Raw genomic sequence first — 15,727 nt, forward strand, 5'->3', positions numbered from 1 at the left:
GTATTTTAATGTATAATATATTTTTGAAAATATAAACAAATATCATATAGAATATTTAATTTATCTAAAATTTGACATGTAACATTTGAATAAACTATACATTAAAATACTTATTATTTATTTTAGTTAAAGTATCTTATAAACTTAAATTTATTTTAAATGAATGTTAGATAAATTCTTTTTCCACACTTTAAAATAGTAAAATTTAAATAATAATTACTCTTTGGTATACGGTAACTGTTATAATAATATATAAATATAACCGTATATAAAATAGCTTCATGTGGTTTCAGTCCCACCCTGAAATGCTATTTGTCCTTGCAATATTGTAAAGGAAGCAAAGCAAATAAACCCATGAAGCCAACACTAAGATACTTAGCAGGAATTGCAGGCCCAAGTGGTTTTGGCTCAAATTCAACAGCTGAGCAAGTTACTGAAGATTGTTCTTCTTTTCTTCCTTCTGCTCTAACAGCTCTCATCACTGGTAAGTCTCAAAACACAGCCTCTAAATGTTACTTACTATATATGCCAACCATGAAAAGCTTAATCATATCATCGTCGATCCTTCGCCACTTCCTCTGTTATTTTTTGTGACCAAAATTGCTATACTAACCAAGTTTGGCTTTTATTATTTTTATCTTTTTGTTCTTTCTTCGTCGTGGCCTTTGATGACTTGGTTTGAGTGATGTGTGTGTCTATGCGTGTGTGGATTTTATATTTTTGAATTTACGTTTAAAAACTTATGGATCAGTGTTTATTTAGTATTTATTAATCATAAGTTATGGGTTATATTCATGTTTTCGAACATATTTTCATACAAACATGGTTTTGCTGCTTGGTTTTGAAAATTCTTGAAGGACGATTACTTGTTTACACGTAGAACATCTCACTTGCATTTCATTACAACATCTCTTTTTATTCATCAATTAAAAATTGAGGATGTAGTTTAGTTGAATCTTTATCCAAATCTTACTACAAAATTATTAGCCAAAATTTATAGTAATTGTACGGTTATTAATTTCTTGATGATTAATTTTGCAGCATTGGGGAAGGTGGGTGGTTAAGTTTTTAACCTGTTGGTTAATTCTCTCCCATGAGTGTACCACAAAAGATGGTGTGGTTCTTTTAAGCCGCAGCATATGATATGGTTGTCTCTTTTTGTGCACTCTTCTTTGATTGAGTTGAGACATGATCGAACACCCATCTACACTACACACACCATGAACTCAATCTAGATCATATCTCCTTTTCCCCACTCAAAAAAATATACCCTGCCCCCATTTTATATACCCTAATATAAGAGTGACATAATCTCAAGAATGCTATATATTATTTTTGTTAACTAGGCACGTGATATACATGCGAGATTAGCTTAATTAATAAAAAATTTATTGTTGTTGAATTTTTAATTGAAGGGGCTAGTTCTGGTATTGGAGCTGAAACAGCTAGGGTGTTAGCAAAGAGAGGAGTGAGAGTTGTGATTGCTGCGAGGGACTTGAAAAAAGCCAAGGAAGTGAGAAAGAACATACAAAAGGAGAGTCCAAACGCAGAGGTTATTTTGTTGGAGATCGATCTTAGCTCTTTTGGTTCTATACAAAGATTTTGTTCCGAGTTCTTAGCTTTAGAACTTCCCCTTAATATCCTCGTGTAAGTTTTGTAATCATATTATTTCAACTTTTCATTTTATATTAATCTTTTTTTAATGTGTGTTGAAATAAGTAAAAATTTATTATATATGGATTTTAATATTATTAATGAATTGGACTTTATAGTAAATTTTTAATGTTATCAATTTATTGAAACTTGTAATATCTCATGTGGTTTTTAATAAAATTTTATTATATATGATTTTTTATTTTGTACCTTTGTATTCACATTAAAAAAGAAATTTGGATGGTAATTTATGATTATCATTGTAAAAGAAAAATGAGAAAGTCGGTGATATTTTATATGATATACTAATGTGTAGAGTAAATTAATTTTACAGAAACAATGCAGGGATATTCTCTCAAAACATGGAGTTCTCTGAAGATAAAATTGAGATGACATTTGCTACAAATTATTTAGGTAATTTCTAGTTCTTGTTCTTTTCTTAGGGTTTGCATTAAGATTGAAATAACTATTAAATCTTTGAAATCTACTCATTCAGCATATTTTGCACGCAACTCTTTTTCTGAGGTCGTCGGTGACCACCATTCAGAATAGACGGCAGTGTCCAGAAATCTTCAAATTCAGAGTATCGGATATATAGAATGATCTATAAAATATCATTCCAAAATAATTTTGAATTCTCGTCTCTTTTACATTAAGGTATAATGTTACTCATAATTCTTATATTCACAAACTTAAAATTGTATAGTTTGGTTTTATTTTAGTTTTAACATAAAAAAGGTTTGAGGTATCCAAAACTTGGATATATTGAACGAAGTGCTCATTAGGGGGGAACTAAAACTGTAATCAACACCAGAGATAGATCCTTGTCGATTTTTCTTTAATATTCGCTTATTTGGTAATAATTAAAATAAATAAATAAAAACGAGTTGATAAAAAGTTTGCATCATCACATATCTAAAAAAGGTAACTTAGTTCGTTTATGGTCCCCCCACCAAAAAACATAAAATACCCAATTTTCTATGTTTTTAGGCTCCGTTTGGGTCCACTACTTCAACATGGGGAAAGCTTGTATATCACTTTAGGCTTCATTTTGGTCCACAAACACTGAGCACTAGGAATGCGCTATTCTTTATGGGCTCAAAGTCCAAAGCCCTCAATGGCCCGTTTCTAAAGTGCACTGCTTTTGTTTTTGGGAATCAAAATTACTGTTTCCATTTAGTCCTATTTTATATTGAAAACTTACGATAAAAATTAGTACAATTGAGGTGTACATATTTAATAGTTTATAGACTAAGATTTTTCAAAAGCGTTTACTTGACAATAATTTTCTTTTATATTTTCCTATACTTAACAAGAAAGGAGATAAGAAGATTTGAATCCTTTTTTTTTTCCCTAATTACGTTGTATTGTCATTGTTGTAATCCGAGAAAATTAGAATAACAGCATGGAATAATGAAGACATTTGAAATTGTAAAAGAGACATTTATTGAAGTTACATATTTTTTGTGAATTGTAGGTCACTTTTTGTTAACTGAAATCTTACTAGACAAAATGATAGAAACGGCAGAGAAGACAGGTATTGAAGGAAGAATAATAAACGTTTCTTCTGTGATTCATAGCTGGGTGAAGAGAGATGGTTTTCGTTTCAACGACATACTCAAAGGAAAAAAGTACAACTACTTTCTTCTCTGTAAATTTACGAACAATTGCAATTACACTCAATTTTGGATACTGACCATATTTTATTTCTCTTTCTGATAAAAATAATAGATATAATGGCACACGCGCTTATGCTCAGTCAAAATTGGCCAATATTTTGCATGCCAAGGAAATAGCCAGACAGCTAAAGGTTAGAATGTACTTTTCAGCTTTGTGAATAGTGATCATCATGCTACTGTAAGCAAAACTTTTGTATGTCCCATTAAATTATTCATGAAATTGGAATATAATTACAGGCAAGGAATGCAAGAGTAACTATCAATGCAGTACATCCAGGCATTGTGAAGACGGGAATAATTAGAGCTCATAAGGGCTTAATAACGGGTAAGTACCTAAGTTTCAGAAGTTTAATAATTCGTATAATATTTTCATTTGATGAAAGTTTGAAACTACTGAGAATTCATAACCTTTACACGCAGATTCCTTATTTTTCATCGCATCGAAGTTACTCAAATCGACATCACAGGTTTGTAAACAAATGCATTCGGTTCAATACACTTAATGAGTATATTCCATGGCTACAAGGGTATCGAACCCTGCCATGTTGCAGTGATTTTGAATGCGGGATTGGTGTAGAATCGTAGATGTAGATATCAATGGCGAACCACAACAATTAGGCAAAGTAAAATTACTTTATTTTGGATATCAATTAAATAACGTGCTATGTAGAATTCTGGTGAACTAGTAAAGCAATATTTTCCCATAATGAGTGGGGGTAATCGTGTCAATGCATGTACGCAGGGTGCATCAACTACGTGTTATGTTGCTCTGAGCCCAAAAACAGAAGGGGTAAGTGGGAAATACTTTGCAGATTGTAATGAAAGTAACTGCTCAAGCCTAGCAAATGATGAATCGGAAGCGCAAAAGCTATGGAACAACACCCATGCCTTGCTCCACAAACGACTGCGTCAAGCAACACTTTGAAGCATTCTAGACACAGTAGTCTAGACATGTATATTATGTTATTCATATACGTTAAGCTGCAGGCTAACTCAAGAGGTGAGTCTTGAAAAGCAACCGAAAACGACATCATAAACATGGGGCTTTCCTGTTAGTAACCCCTTCCCTGTGTAGCTCCATTTTGATTAAATGTACAAATAAGAGAGCATAAAGCATACAATCTTCTGCGATAATAAAGCGACAGCTGAAATACTATATAAAACAAATTTTAGAGCCAAGGCTACTTTCACAGCAATAAATTACTTCACGGTGATCAGGACTATATATAAGGAACCAAACCATACACGTGTATATTATATTATATTTCCTGAACTCCAGACTCCATTTAAAAATGGACCAGAGAGACAGACTTCATCCAGAAGGTTGAAATGCAGAAGATAAGGGAATCGAAAATAAATAAATAAATAAAAGGATCATACAGATCCTTTTCCCAAAACAATATTTCATTTACAATGCCAAAACAAGATATCAGCACCATAATGACTAGTGTATTGAAGAACTTTACCAGTTTAGCAACAATACATGACAAAATACGCACATAAATATATCAAATGGGCCATACTAAAAAATGGAGAGATCTTCTGATCTATTATATACAGGTACAGACATCCAGAATCTAGATATGTCTTGACTTGCGTGTCATTTTGTTAGCAATGAGTCATGAGTAAAGCCAACACGAATATTTCAGGTAATCAGCACGTCTCACCAAAATGAGGTGTCCAGCATCCCCTACTCCAATTCATTTTCTGGCCTGCCGTATATTTAGACCTCAGCATAACTGATCTTACAGACACTTTACATACTATACAAATGCAAATCATATATAATTTTCATGATTTCATTATCTAGAAATTCTGCCATTAAAGTTTTTACACTATTCAATTATGCAAGGAAACAGATTAATGATGGTCATTGGTGATTCGCCGCATCTGATGCACTGAGCATGGGACAAAAGAATCCATCAAGGACCAAACATCAAACAAATTGTCCATGAAGCAAAAATCTTTTCAATCTATTATCCATATAGCAAAAATCCAAAAGGATGAGTAGCATTAAGGACACAATGAACATAAATATTATCAAGTATGTTCCTCAAGTCTTCCTTCAAAATCATATTTCCAGAACAATATTTGTATCAATGATCTAGAATAAATAGATCATAAAACGAACATGCATATAGGTGGCACAATAGATCAGGTAATGGACAATCCAATGTCGATTAAAAAGAAGGAAAGCCAAGCTAGATAACAAAGGAGTTAAAATTTTCCTTGTCCTAAACAGCGAACATCAAGTCATCAACATCTAGCAAGTGTTTCAGCAACACAGAAAACTGGTTAATAAATATGTAAAAATTTGAGAAAAGTTCACAATATATTGTTTAGCTAACTTTGGTTTTTTATCATGTTTAAGGTTAAACATTGTTTTAAATTTTGGTATGCCTTTATTTAAATTTCAGACCAAATAAAAAGAAAAGAGGAGAGAAAGAAGGAAACTTTTAATTCAATCATCAATTAGTTAGTTTAAAACCAACATTCTATTGGATTTCTTCTGAACCAGTTTAGACTTGAAACAAATCATATATAAACTAATTTTCAATTTTTCAGTGACTACAAAACACATAAGATTTCAATAAAGTACACCAGCCCCATTGTACTGAATTATGCTGTTTCTTAAAGTTGGCAAATACCCTCCTTAGTATTTTTATTTTTTTTTCATATATATGTCAAGCCAGAACACAAAAACAAGACAATTAAGTTTATCATAATTCCCTCTTTACACAATGTTGTAAGTTGCAGGATAAAATCCATTCCTAGCACAAACTCGGGACCAAAGCAACTGATTACTTACATACATCAATTTATTTATAAATAAACATTAGACAATATCAATATATAATTCAGCCACTACTATAAAATCCTTGCCATTCGTAGTGTGTTTCTAACATTCTTAATGATTTAATTAGTTGTGTTCAAGATTTCAAACAACATAAAATCAATTTCCCTAGAAGCTGACAATTAGCTGTTGCAGGTTATAACATTCTATGTCACTATCCACTCCTTCAACCACATAGTAGGCTTATACTTTAATGGAAGCAAAAGACCCAAGTCAAGCAATGATATTAACCATAACCATCTTTCTCTCAGCTTACATTGCCAAGTCATACCAAGATTTAGAAAAAGGCTTTAAAGAAACTTCATAATCAAACATTCATGTTGAAAATAACAGTAAACGAACAAAAATTCTCACAAGGAGAATCCTGATATGGTAGTAACACTTAGTGCAGAAACAGAAAATGAAATTCAATAAATATAAGACCAATTTGATCCATACCTTCAAACGAGGAGATTGACGAACAGATGATGCAGAGCCGGGAGATACAATTGCTGATTTTACCTTTCTTGGACTGTGTTGTTTCGTGAGATGTGTATTACCTTTAGCGAGTCCACCTAGATGCTCATTTCCCTTGGTTGGAGAATAACTTCTAATGGTTGATATTGAAAAAGATGGAGCAGATGCAGAGATAAAAGCAGATTCTTGATGTTCTTTCGTCATCATAGATAAGCTTCCTGTTTGGTAGAAATTTATAAGCCCCGTTTTCGTAAATGTTTCAAGACGGGTCATCAAACCAAAGGGATATAAGCTCAGTCAGAAAAAATCCAGGTTCAAGTATATTTTTATAAGAAAAAAAAATATTGAAAATAATCAATGATAAAGAAACATGAAAGTTATAAAAAAAATTATTAAAAATATGGTGGAATAATTCCATTATAAATATATCAAACATTCATTTGATTAATTAAAAGAAAAAAAACCTCATTATAACAATATATTTGAAATTATTGATGTTAAATTATATAAACAGAATATTTACCTTTTAATATGTTTTTAATTAATGTTTCGGTAGAAAACATGTGAAACCGATTAAATATAAATTTTAAAAATGAGGTTATCATGTAAATAAGTTAAAAGTATATAATTTTTTTCTAACTACTTTCCGGAAAGAACAAGTGTTTTGCAGTTTTCAAAGCTAATGATAAAGTAAATTAACTTTTTTCTATTATATATGGTATACTACCATAGGTGCAATGCAACTAGGCTTAGTGGTAGCCACTAGCCACAACTTGTAAGCCATGAATAGAATCCATGCAGGACCCTTTCCCCTGAAATGGGCCGCAACTGTGCAACACCACCAACTTCAACTTGGATGAACCTTTTGAATTGGAAATGATTTACCAGTTCTACAAAATCCTATTGGGTTGGACTCCTAACTATGTGTCTAAAAAGTCCAAATTTTTAAACTTATCTTTTTCACTTAATTGAGAGGAGTGAGAAGTCAGAAGAGTGGGTAAAAGAAGTCTAAATTGGAGTATTTTTCCTGCAGCTTGGGGGTGAGTATTCTTTGCAGAGACATCAAAAGAGAGAAGGGAAGTGAGATAAGAAAAAAAAGCTCCAGACCAGCTACTTCATTCCTACGATATCCGATTCGATCACCGTTGGATCAGGCTGAAAATTTTACAGCAGGTTCGTAACACGGTGCTCTTCGTTCTGACTGTTCGGATTATCATTTGGAGATATTGTCTTCACATAGAAGCTCTATTTTGGTGACTCTACACAGAACAGCCGCAGAGAAATCGTTATTTCTCCTTATTCAACCGTTGGATTGAGCTGAAACTTTGACAACAGTTTCCAGACGTATAGTTTTTCGTTCTGACCGCTGGGATCGTCGATTGGAAGTTTTGGCTGAGAGAAATCGTGTCTGAACAGCAGTCCTATTTTGTGAGATTTTCTCTCTTTGGTTCTTCATTGTAGGCTTTATTACTTTGTTATATTAGCTGGTTGTTTGCACGAATTTGTGCAGTATTTTGAGATTTTATTCTCCCCCCTCACAACTATGTGGAGGTGACTGCCAATCCGGCGATCTCACAACAGTACTCAAACTTCTCTCTTGGTACTCAAAATACTGCACAAATTTGTGCAAACAACCAGCTAATACAACAAAGCAATAAAGCCTACAGTGAAGAACCAAAGAGAGAAAATCTCACAAAACAGGACTGCTGTTCAGACACGATTTCTCTCAGCCAAAACCTCCAATCGACGATCCTAGCGGTCAGAACGAAGAACTATACGTCTGGGAACTACTGTCAAAGTTTCAGCTCAATCCAACGGTTGAATAAGGAGAAATAACGATTTCTCTACGGCTGTTCTGTGCAGAGTCACCAAAATAGAGCTTCTGTGCAAAGACAATATCTCCAAATGATAATCCGAACAGTCAGAACGAAGAGCACCGTGTTATGAACCTGCTGTAAAATTTTCAGCCTGATCCAACGGTGATCGAATCGAATATCATAGGAATGAAGTAGCTGGTCTGAAGCTTTTTTTCTTCTCTCACTTCCCTTCTCTCTTTTGATGTCTCTGCGAAGAATACCCACCCCCAGGCTAAAGGAAAAACACTCCAATTTAGACTTCTTTCACCCACTCTTCTGACTTCTCACTCCCCTCAATTAAGTGAAAAAGATGAGCTTGAAAATTTGGACTTTTTGGACACATAGTTGGGAGTCCAACCCAACAAATCCAAGTGGTTCATTCCTGATTTTCAGTAGTCATGGCTCCAGATAATAACCGAACTGGACAAAGGGCCAGTTCACTCCCCCATCTCATGAATGAAATCATTTAATAGAGCCTCAGTAATACCTTGCATCACTGATTCTTGGAACTTGTTCCTCATTGTTCTGACAAATTTAAATAGCCCATTTGTCTTGTTTAATTCATGGATCAACTCTTCAGTGTCTTTGAGAAGGGGTTCACAATTTAACACTGCAATATAAATTACTAAATTCTGATTTCATGAAGTAAAGCAATCTACTTTAAGATCATTAAAAAAAATTCATATAGGATGGTCACGTGTGTATGTGTCATCTTCATGGCGGATGGTAAAAAAGTACTCCTCATTTGGGTTGTCCACATTAATATTCTTGAAGGTGAATTTTATCCCTGACAATCAGAAGATTGTGTAAGGATATCAAATTTGAAAAGGACAATCCTTAAACAAAAAATATTAATTTCATTTACCATGTCCACCTTCAACATGAAAACCGAGGATCCTATTGTACCAAGATATGGCCCCCTGAATTTCATCTTTATATTCAATGTTTTCATTTGATTTCTCTTTAGATGCTGCCAAAACTTTTTAAAGAAGAAAAAAGAAGAGGGGAGAGGAGCTGAGAATAGTTCATAGCATTTCTAATAATGCAAAATTTATAAGTACAAAAATGCAGACAGAGGAAGTGAAAAGGAGCCAAAAACAAAAGTCTAAATATGCCCTCATAAAAACAAGTGCAAAAGTTGATATACAGATTGAATGTTCAGACCACATTAATCCCTCCCCTTAAAGCTCTTTCTTTGCTTTTTAAGGAAGGAAACTAAACTTGAATTACATGTTGAAATAGCTACTTAAAATGTAATTTCAGTGCCAAAACTGGACCAAGATGGTCGATGGGCATCTTAATGTCTCAACAATCCCAACCAATACAATTTATTTGATTCACGAAGTCTTAACCTTGAGTAAACACAATCTTTATCAGACTCCAGTTATCTGGACCAAGTTTTATTTCAATCTTTTGAAAAACATGTGATTATGGACACCTTAGTACCTTATATATATCTGTGCATATCAGGCATAATAAATTATACAACTCACAAACTATTACCATAGTTAGAGAGCCATTTAAGTTTGGTTAGTTCAGTCAGGGATTAATTAGACTAATTATGCAACATTAATCACCTATAGCATTCTCTTCCAGTCTTTCATGCTAAAAATATGACTAAACACTCAATTTAGTCCCTAAGATTGTTAGCATTGAATATTTTAATCTCTAAGGTTTTAAAATCTCCCTATTAGTCCTTAACTTTTATCTCTGTCAATCACTTTAATCCTCGAACTACACTCCATCAACACACAATAACAGAATGTTGACAAGTTACGTTAAGTGATATATATAATTGATTGTGTGACAAAAATGACATTGTATACGGTATGTTATATGTTTTTATTATAGTCCTTAATATTGTTAGCTTCAAGCATTTTTTCCCTCAAAATTCTTAAAACCTTTCATCTACCATCATTCTTCTTCTTTATTCTTCCTTAACACTATCATTGCTAAAAATCACCTCGCTGAAAACTACCATTGTCATTCACCATCATCTTCTTCCTCAGGCCAACCTAGCACTAAGAAACTCTTTTGCATCGAAGAAGATCATCTCCTCCAAGACTTGTTTGTCATTTTCATTCCTCTCTCCTCAACAAGTCACCTTCTTTCCTGATTCTTCGCCGCTATGTCTCTAACAATTAACCTCATTGCAGCTATTGAAAGGTTTCAGTTTGCCACTACTGCCTCTAACCTGTTGGAAACCACCACAACCGCACTGGCATTGTGATAATAGAAAGGGAAAAGAGAAAATCCTAGAAAGAGATAGAGACCAGAGAGAGAAGAGAGAGAGCCAAACCAGCCAACCCTGTAGTTTTTCTCAATTTTGATTTTTACTCCCTATACTTTAAACACTTAGTACTAAATCCCTATAGTTTTAAAACCAGGAAAAATTCGTCTGCGGTGTAGGAACCAAAACCAAAATTTAACACCAAAATTTTTAAAAATACATATAAGGACTAAAAATATATTTAATCGAAAAAGGTAAAACCTGATATGGAAGTTGCAACAAACAAGTAAACCCTAATAATTCAAGGTAGATAGCTATTAATAATTGCCATTGCAGAGAAACATGTAGTTACCAAACGTGGCACATTCTTCAATTTTGATTCCCTGCTTCAGAATACTCTTCTTAAGAACTTCAACTCTGCCTTTCACGGAAGCAATAGCATCGTTCAAAGCCATTCGCTTGGCCTCTCCGCGAGTCTTAACTGCACCAGAAGTAAAACGCAATGCCAAACCAAAAACATATATATCTATATATAAATAGCGAAATGAATTTGAATTGAGAAAGAGAGATATATAAGAGTACCTGTGAGTGCCTTCACGAATTCATCTTCGGCCTCTCTTAGCTTAGCTTTAACCTCTTCTAGTTTAGCTGAGAAAGAAAGAGAGAAGTTAAGATATGTGTCGAAAATTGTAAACCCTAACTCAATGGTAACAAAGAGCGTTTAAGCGAAGCGGAGAGATTGACTTTGAGATTCAGCGGTTTGGAGAGCTTTGGCTCTAACTAATTGGAGGGAGTCTCTGTAGGAAGCGGTGAAAGCGTCCATGCTGTGCAGTAGAACTGGAATATCTGTGTCGCAAATTGAAGTCATCTTCGCTATGTTTTGCCTTTGCAGGGAGAAACAATCAGATTTTCAATGCAGGTTTCGTTTTGCCTTTCAGGCATTCGTTCTTTGTTATGTTGATGATTTCTTAATTTGATTTTGTTGGAGCGGGAGAACTGTTTTAGTAAGCACACGCCACACGCTGACTTTAACTGCTTTTCTTTTAAAGCTTACTTCAATTGTTAAAAAAGATGCCGTGGAATGGGCCAAAAGGCCCAAAACGTCATTCAATTAAGCGTTTTGAATAAAAATACCTCATTAACTAGAAATGGAAGACAAAGCCTCAGGAGCAGTGGACGCGCGCAGAGAGAGAAACAAAATTAAAATTAAAAAGAAAGAGGAAAAGGAGCGTGCAACAGCAACAAAGGAGAGAGTGGATTCTGCTTAGGCGTGCAGATGTCATATTGTATTTACACATACTGCTATTAAACACTAAATATTTGTAACTTAATTATCTAAACACAATTAATTGACAAGATTAAATAGAGAGAAAATTGAAAAAGACAAAAGAATTAAAAACATTAATAAATTCAAATTCTAACAAATTTTCAGTAGTTTCATGGTAAATTAAAATTGAGAAACTTAATTAAGATAGATTTTTTTTAACTATTAATTTATTTTGGAGGTGAGGTGATTATTCTTTTCTTTCAAAATACAACAACGTAGTTTAACTAAATTAATTCTACTTTTATGGCAATCAAAATTAATTAAATTCATTAAATTATATGGTAATTTGATAATTCTTCAAAAAAATTAGTTTACTTTTGTGATCTAGAATCTCAAATTTAATTTTAAGATTTTTAATAGTAAGGTTTATTTTCTAGTCTCCTTTAGCTTTATTCAAAAGTTTTGAGAGAAAAAAGAAAGAAAAAAGTTTAAAGAGTAGGAAAGAAAAAGATAAATAAGAAGAAATGATAATTAATAAAAAAAATTCTCAAATTAGTAGAATTAAAAAACATAAACTTAGAAGGGTTATAGAATATTTATAAATAACTTTTTTTTATCTAAAAATTCTTAAAAAAATAATTATCATAAACTTCGCTGTGATGCTCTTAATTGATAAATTATTTTTCAATAATTTGTAAGAAATTTAAAATTTTAATTAACTTAGTAATTGATTCTTTCTCAATTGTCGTCATAAAGAAAATTCAATAAAATTTTAAAACTTTTATTTCTCACTATTGGATTCATAAAAAGTTTAGTAATATTTAAAATGGAAGAATTTAAAATACAATCAAATGGTTCTTATTACAACACAACTTGTTAAATAAAATGAAATTTGAACAGTAGTGAGTTATTAACATATTTGATGTTACATAATTACATAAGTTCAATATTTACAAGTCATAAACAAAAATACATTAAGACTTAATTTAAATAATTATAAAGTCAAAATACACCAAGTCTTAATGAGCAAATTATTCCCCCACAAAATCCTCCTGAGAATATAATCCTAATTTGTATCAATCTTCATCAAATCAGTCATTTATTTCCTCCATCTCTTTTTGTGTCAAGTCTTTATCATAATGGTCTCTAATGTCAGTTGAGACCTCTATGCCAATTACCTGCTCCCAAGTAAAAAAGACTAATCTTTCCAGTTGGTCATGATTATGAAAGGTATATATGTAATTTACCACAGTTGGTGTCCTGACTGTCCTTCTATATACATACAAATCGAAAGTGTGATAAATCCTACCACTAATAAGATAATCAAAGGGAATATCATACCCTATTGTGATCTCTATAGAAAATACTTTTCTGAATCCATGCGCACTAACTAAAATATATTTACAATACCAGACTCTCTGTCACTTCATAAATATATCTATTTTCAAAACTCCACTCAGTCCTCCTAATTGACCTCTAAGGAGTGGTCATTTTTATTTCTTGAAAATGTGATTAAGAATAAGTATTTTTTTCACCACTACAATAAAACTAAACAATTAAGTTAATAAATTCATAACAACCAAACACAAAGATAAGTTATATCAGTAAAGTTATAACACATTAAAATCACTTTATTCAACACGATATTCATATGTAAACACTACTTTTGTGCACAGTGATCATAATCTTTTAGCTCTTTAAACATTCTTTTAGGCTTTTATCATAACTAATCATTGCCCCTAAGACTCCTTGAGGTCTTCCACATGTATGGATAATCTTCGGTTAGCCGTCGCAACAAGGATACAACGTATACAAACTGAGTCCCATAGTAAAAGTATAGTCAGAAGTCTTAGTCGAGAAATAAGTATGTGGCCTGTGATGCTTTCGCTCTCATTAAATTATACGCAACCATGAATAACATTCACCATCCTATATTTCTTCCAGATTTTTTAAATCATCTTTATCCTTCATACTCCTAGTATATCTTTGTAACTATCCACACTAATTCTTTTCTTAACCATATTTGCTGATAACATATTTTCCTTCATTTATTCCTTATCATACATTTAAATAAGTCATGTCGAAGGTCAGACACTTTTGAACTCAATCCAAATCGCATATTTTTAATAAATCATATCTTAAGCATTTAAGAAACAGTCAAGCATGCATCGTCTAGTTCATTAACTTAAAGCAAATAACCCAAAATCTTATTTTCTCCTCACTTTCTCTTGAAAAACTCTTATTCAAATAATCCTTGAGTCAAATCTTAACTCTCAACACTCAAAGAAACTATTTTTGACTTATATTTTTAAAATAAAGAAGTAAATAACCATATACAAAGGCAAGAATTGTATACAATATTTTAACAATGAGATAAAACTCTCCTTACCTTGAGTAGATGATTCACACAGAGGCTTTGATGGAAGATGTTGTTTGAAAGACCAAATTCTTCCTAAGCATCACAAAGTAGAGTAACTTTTAAGAAGAAAGAAAATGATGAAATGTGAATGAGATTGAAAGTTTAATCTCTAAGAAACGTACTGGAATTCAAGTGGAAAAAATGTTCAAACCTAGATTCAAGAGAGGTTTAGAGTTTAAAGGTGTCTTAGCTGTAGAAGGAAGTGAGAGAATAAAGAGTGAAATGAGAAATGGTTACTTGTCTTGCAATCTAAGTTTTAAAAACATTGAAGTTACTTAAATACCCTTATTCTTGATAATTTTCGCTAAAGCAAGACCATTCTTGCTTAAGCAAATAAAGTAGATAGAAATTTTTTACACATTTGCTAATATTTTTGCTTGAGTGAGATGATTTTTGCTTGAGAGAAAATGCTCCAGAAAACTCCTATTTTTGTTGCCTATTCTCGCTTGAGCAAAAAGACTCCTCACCTAAGAAATAACACAGTTGAGAAATTCTTATTCATTCTTATTTGAGCAAGAACTATCTCGCTTAAGCGAGCCATTTCTCGTTTGAGTAAGAAATATTATAATTTTAAACTTAAAACTCTTTCATTTAAAATACAAAAGTAATAAAAATTAGAATGTTACATTCATTTTCCATCACTTTTGCTAACTCTCAAATAAAACATTAATATATATAATCATATAAATAAAGAGTCCAACAAATTCACAAGCATTAAGAATACTAAGAAATAAATTAAGAAATTAAGGCTAACAAGAGATCATTAAAGATTTATTATTTTGTCATCGATTCTAATTTGAGCTCCTCTTAAACCCTATAATTGATTATTAGATTACAAACCAAGAGAATAAGCCTAGAAATGATTAGGAAGAACAAAAACAATAAAAAAAATAAAAGTATAAAAAGAAAAAAATAGGGGCCACTTGTTTTCCCTTTTTAAATATAGTTTTCAATTTTTAAAATAAAAAAACTTAAAAAAGTTATTTGTTAATTTATGTTTTAAAAACTATTTTTTTAAAAAAAATTATTTTCAGTTTTTAAAACTAAAATTTAGAATAGCTCTTATGGTGTTTTTATTTTTAATTTTTTATTTCTCTCCCTAAAACTCCTCTCAAAACTCTGACAATGCGAAAAATTCAATTTTCATTAATGATTTTTGTAAATTAAGTAAAAATTAGGTTAGGACTTACACACCATCATAGCACAATACAGGCCCTTGACACCCTCACAATTGACGTCCACCCTCGTAGTTGACGCCCATCCTCACAGTCGATGCCTTTAGTTCAACACCTTCATAGTTGACGCCCACCCTC

General features: G+C 32.2%; 2 protein-coding genes across 2 annotated transcripts; one reads left to right on the plus strand and one right to left on the minus strand.

Annotated features, from left to right (window-relative positions):
• Positions 1 to 298: 298 nt before the first annotated feature.
• On the plus strand, positions 299 to 4,433 carry LOC113849103 (short-chain dehydrogenase TIC 32, chloroplastic-like). Its single transcript, XM_027478730.1, has 8 exons — positions 299 to 484; positions 1,416 to 1,647; positions 1,988 to 2,067; positions 3,131 to 3,284; positions 3,385 to 3,463; positions 3,570 to 3,657; positions 3,753 to 3,799; positions 4,075 to 4,433. Exons 1-8 carry the CDS (start codon positions 355 to 357, stop codon positions 4,255 to 4,257), a joined length of 993 nt encoding a protein of 330 aa, XP_027334531.1. The 5' UTR covers positions 299 to 354; the 3' UTR covers positions 4,258 to 4,433.
• Positions 4,434 to 4,672: 239 nt separating this feature from the next.
• LOC113853083 (kinetochore protein SPC25 homolog) lies at positions 4,673 to 11,739 on the minus strand. Its single transcript, XM_027483535.1, has 8 exons — positions 11,473 to 11,739; positions 11,311 to 11,376; positions 11,081 to 11,209; positions 9,364 to 9,477; positions 9,196 to 9,285; positions 8,986 to 9,108; positions 6,625 to 6,860; positions 4,673 to 5,044 (listed from the first exon to the last, which is right to left on the minus strand). Exons 1-8 carry the CDS (start codon positions 11,594 to 11,596, stop codon positions 5,033 to 5,035), a joined length of 894 nt encoding a protein of 297 aa, XP_027339336.1. The 5' UTR covers positions 11,597 to 11,739; the 3' UTR covers positions 4,673 to 5,032.
• Between the last annotated feature and the right edge of the window lie 3,988 nt (positions 11,740 to 15,727).

The sequence above is a fragment of the Abrus precatorius genome, unplaced genomic scaffold (genome assembly GCF_003935025.1).
Source record: "Abrus precatorius isolate BTA unplaced genomic scaffold, Abrus_2018 Scaffold10, whole genome shotgun sequence".
Classification (NCBI taxonomy): domain Eukaryota; kingdom Viridiplantae; phylum Streptophyta; class Magnoliopsida; order Fabales; family Fabaceae; genus Abrus; species Abrus precatorius.

Excerpts from the sequence above, each read along its gene's own strand:
- LOC113849103 (XM_027478730.1), top strand. The coding sequence starts at position 355 with ATGAAGCCAACACTAAGATACTTAGCAGGAATTGCAGGCCCAAGTGGT. Across the intron at positions 1,648-1,987 it reads CTTCCCCTTAATATCCTCGT|AAACAATGCAGGGATATTCT; the intron begins GTAAGTTTTGTA and ends TTAATTTTACAG. Across the intron at positions 3,285-3,384 it reads GACATACTCAAAGGAAAAAA|ATATAATGGCACACGCGCTT; the intron begins GTACAACTACTT and ends TAAAAATAATAG.
- LOC113853083 (XM_027483535.1), bottom strand. The coding sequence starts at position 11,596 with ATGACTTCAATTTGCGACACAGATATTCCAGTTCTACTGCACAGCATG. Across the intron at positions 11,210-11,310 it reads ATTCGTGAAGGCACTCACAG|TTAAGACTCGCGGAGAGGCC; the intron begins GTACTCTTATAT and ends CTTCTGGTGCAG. Across the intron at positions 6,861-8,985 it reads CCAAGAATCAGTGATGCAAG|GAAGCTTATCTATGATGACG; the intron begins GTATTACTGAGG and ends TCTACCAAACAG.